The 4,089-nt window shown below is 56.3% G+C and overlaps 1 protein-coding gene across 1 annotated transcript; it reads right to left on the bottom strand.

Annotated features, from left to right (window-relative positions):
- Positions 1-1,408: 1,408 nt before the first annotated feature.
- Positions 1,409-4,007, bottom strand: LOC113213410 (heat shock 70 kDa protein-like). The gene is made up of 6 exons (XM_052275886.1): positions 3,716-4,007; positions 3,479-3,627; positions 3,119-3,248; positions 2,795-3,033; positions 2,453-2,710; positions 1,409-2,273 (listed from the first exon to the last, which is right to left on the bottom strand). The coding sequence occupies exons 1-6, from the start codon at positions 3,918-3,920 to the stop codon at positions 1,629-1,631; spliced, it is 1,626 nt and encodes a 541-aa protein (XP_052131846.1). The 5' UTR covers positions 3,921-4,007; the 3' UTR covers positions 1,409-1,628.
- Between the last annotated feature and the right edge of the window lie 82 nt (positions 4,008-4,089).

Below are 4,089 nucleotides of genomic sequence, written 5' to 3'. Positions count from 1 at the left end.
CACTTATACTAAACGCTGGTCTTCAAAATATGGGTGTCTTGTTTTGTAATATCGCTGTGTTTTAGTCAAAGTTTACTGTCAGTCCGTCTGCAGATATCAAGCTAGTAGGCGGTGCCGCGACTGATACACCCCCTCGTACGGTTTCAGGTCCTGCAGGAGAAGTGCCGTTCCCTGAGGCCCGGGGACGACCCCTGGCTCACGTACACCTCTGCCGTTCACTTCGTGTCAGAAGAGCGGGTCAGGCTGTCAATGGCGCTCGACACCGTCATGAGAACGGACCCATCGCTCATGATCCTTGGCGAGGCAATCAAGACTAAGATAAAGCCCATCAAGGAAAACCCATTTGATACTTGTCTCTTGATATGCCACGAGCTGTTCCGTGTGATGCCCCGTTTTGAGGACGATCTGGTTCACCAACATAGCGATTCCATTAAGAACCTGTTTATCGCTCTTCAGGAATCCTTCTCTTTCCCAACGGACTCTTTCAAACCTAAGCTCAAGTTTAAATTGCAAAGTGACCTGACAGATTCTCAAAACATCGTACAGATGTGTCAGGACACAACTGACACTGTGCTCCAGCAGTGGAGGGAGTCCTGGGGCCCAGTTCTCTCTCTCCTCGAAGCGATCATCCACGTCCTGGGGGATGGGAACGGCGGGCGCGGCGACCACGCCGCAGTCACCGCGGGCGCCACGGTGACCAAGACGCGGGGCCAGACCAAGGCGGCGAGGCAGCTGCAGACGGACATCCAGGCCTTCTACGCCCAGTTCCCGGACCGCTTCACCTCCCTGGAGGCCTTGATGTGCGGCTTGCCGAGCAGGGCACGGTTCGCCAAGGAGTTCCCCGCCCTCCACGACGCCCTCACGGTGGCGCTCACGGCGCCCCTCCTGCCGCCGCGGGGCCAGCGCGCCCAGGACCAGCTCCACGCCGGCGCCCTCCGCGCTGCCACCCGCCCCTGGGCCCCCGGCACGAACCCGTGATTTACAGTGCCTTGCTCCTCGTGCCTGCAAGGCCATCACTTACAATTTGGGAATCTGTGATTTATGTTTTGTTTCACCATGACTCACGCAAAGACTGTTACTCCGTGATTGGATAATTTGAATTAAAGTACTTTGTATGTTACTTTATCGTTTGTGGGGATTAGGGCCAGATGGATTTCTAGTCTTTTTCCACAGTTGTAATTCCTTTTCTAAGTAAGATTTTTTTTCTGAGAATCCTCCTTTCCTTAGAAATTTTGCACTATCAAACTGTAGCAATTGCATTTTTTGTTTCCACTGTACAGTATCAAATTTGTGTTAATTTAGACATTAAAAATCATGTTAGTTAATAAAATCGTGCTGTTTCAAAATTTTAATTGTCCCGTTTCTCCAAAATTAAAATTGGTCCTTGGGAATGAAATCTCAAAACGAATGCAGACATGAATATGATTTATTTTAATCAAGAATTATTCAGAACACAGCACATCAAATTTTGACACATCAGTCTGTAGAAGTGTGGCAATTACGAACCAAAAATTTAGTGCTAAAATATGACAATGATTAACGATCTTCAATGTGTGTCTCACTTTGCAAACCACAAAGTAAATGATGAAAACAAGGAATGTACAATACAAAAAGGGGGCAAGTCCGGCCTACAGCTTGTAGCGCTCCTTCCTGGCTCTGTCGCGCTCCTCGTCGTCCTCGTTGCTGTGCAGCTTGGCCCTTTCCAGCATCTCTCGCAGCTCGCGCTCCGAGAGCCTCGACTCGCACTGCAGCGTCACGCTCGCCTGCTCCTTGGAGGACCTCTCCACGGCGGTCACGGTCAGCACGCCGCCCGCGTCCAGCGAGAAGGTCGTGTCGATGTCGATCTGGCCCTTGGGCCTGGCGGGCACGGCCAGGGTGAAGTCGCCCAGGATGTGGTTGTGCTCCCAGCGCGCCCGCTCGCCCTGGCACACCTTGATTTCGGCCTCTTCCTGGTTGTCGCTGGCCGTGGTGAAGGGCTTGGTGATCTTGTAAGGCAGCGGAGTGTTGCGGGGGATGAGGACGGCGACGAGCCCGTCGGAGGTGGCCACCCCCATCGAGAGCGACGTCACGTCCTTCATCACCACCTGCTTGGCGCCCGCCTGGCCCGTCAGCGAGGCTGCCCTGATGGCCGCGCCAAGCGCCACCGCCTCGTCGGGGTTGACGGACTTGTTGAGCTCCTTGTTGTCGAAGAACTCTTGCACCAAGCTGCGGATCTTGGGGATGCGGGTCGAGCCGCCCACCAGGACCACCTCGTCGATCTCGTCCTTGGTCACCTGTGAGCAAAAGGTGGGACGTTAGTCGCTGAAGAGGTCGGCGCACACCCCCGCCGAGGGGTGGTGGAGTGACACGAGGCGTACTACCCCCCCCCCCCCGAACAGAAAAACTGATGTACGCCCGAATTTATGTCGAAGTATCCCTCGGGCGACACCCCTGCACTGCTCACTGCTCTCACCTTGGCTTCACTGAGCACCTCGGGCAGGATGTTGATGGCCTTCCGGAACTGTGCGAGGCACAGGTCCTCGAAGAAGGCCCTGGTGATGTCCTTCCGGTAGCCCTTGCCGTACCGGTTGAGGAAGAGGTTGATGGTGGTCTGGGGCATGGTGGAGAGCTTGCGCTTGGCCAGCTCGCACGCCGCACGCAGCTCGTGCATGAGCTCGGGGTCGTCCTCGCGGTCCCTCTGAAGGTCGATGCCAAGGCTCTTCTTGATGTCCTGCGGGAGGACAAGTGCACGCACAGTGGTCAGCGCTAGACGCCGGGGAAATAAGACCGCCCCCCCCCCTCACCACACACACACCTCAATGACGTACTCCAGCAGCTGGGCGTCGAAGTCCTGTCCGCCGAGGTGGGTGTCCCCGCCGTGGGCCTTGATCTGATAGTTGTTGCTGCATATATGCAGCACGGTCACGTCGAACGTGCCGCCGCCCAGGTCGAAGATGAGCACGGTCTGCTCCCGGCCCTTGTCGAAGCCGAAGGCGATGGCGGCCGCAGTGGGTTCGTTGAGCAGCTCCAGCACCTCGAGACCCGCCAGCCTGGCTGCGGAGGGGCGGGGTGGTGAAAGGTGAGAGGTGGTGGTGCAACAGGTGACCGACAAGGCACGACGCGACCCTCGCGACCTTACCTGCCGACAGCGTCGCCTGTCGCTGCGAGTCGTTGAAGTAGGCGGGCACGGTGATGACGGCCTTCTCGACGGACCTCTCCAGACTGTCCTCAGCTGTCACCTTCATGGCCTTCAGAATTTTCGCCGATACCTGCCCGTCAAAGTGGATTGCAATTAAAAGGGGCGGGGCAACGGGGAAAATGGGGGGGGGGAGATATTCCATGCGTTGCAGCCTCTTTGGCCTTCGAGCTCTAGCTCCAACAAGATAAGGGGTAACAAGAAGGCATTCCCACACCAAAGACTTGCGAAAAAGAAGTGACACACACACAGAAGGTATTCCCTGATGCAGGCCTGCGGGGTCGGCCCGTCCGTGAAACCCACCTCTTCGGGCGTCAACATGGTCGGCAGGCCATCCCTTGTGATCTCGTACTTGGGCACGCCGCCGTCATTCATGACCTTGAACGGCCAGTGTTCAATGTCCCGCTGGACGACGTCATCCTCGAAACGGCGTCCGAGCAGCCGCTTGGAATCTGGAGAAAGAAACAAACCCCGCTCGGTAATTTTAGGGGTACTTATGGCATACCTCCCCCCTCCCCCCTCCGCACTCGGTTGACTCACCATAGAGTGTGTTCCTGTTGGCCAGCTCCTTGGCCGCCTCGCCGACGTACTCCTCGGCGTCGGTGAAGGACACGTACGACGGCGTGGTCCTCTTGCCAGCGTCGTTCTGGATGATCTCGCCCTTCCTCTTCCGGTAGACGGCCACCACGGAGAAGGTGGTGCCCAGGTCGATGCCGATCGCCGGCGAGATTTCGGGCGTCGGCATGCTGCACGCTCAGGTGGGGGTTGCGCCGACGAAACAAAATTGTCAACCGGAGAAAAACCTAGGTGGAAAAAAATGCACACTTTTATAAAGGGTCGGTTCTTCTTATAGGACTTTATAACTCGTTTGAGTAGACAGCAGAATTTGGGGGAACTGCACAAAAAGTCTTTAG

The sequence above is a fragment of the Frankliniella occidentalis genome, unplaced genomic scaffold (assembly GCF_000697945.3).
Source record: "Frankliniella occidentalis isolate FOCC.00 unplaced genomic scaffold, Focc_3.1 Scaffold1115, whole genome shotgun sequence".
Taxonomy (NCBI): domain Eukaryota; kingdom Metazoa; phylum Arthropoda; class Insecta; order Thysanoptera; family Thripidae; genus Frankliniella; species Frankliniella occidentalis.
This window is presented reverse-complemented; position numbering and strand designations above follow the sequence as displayed.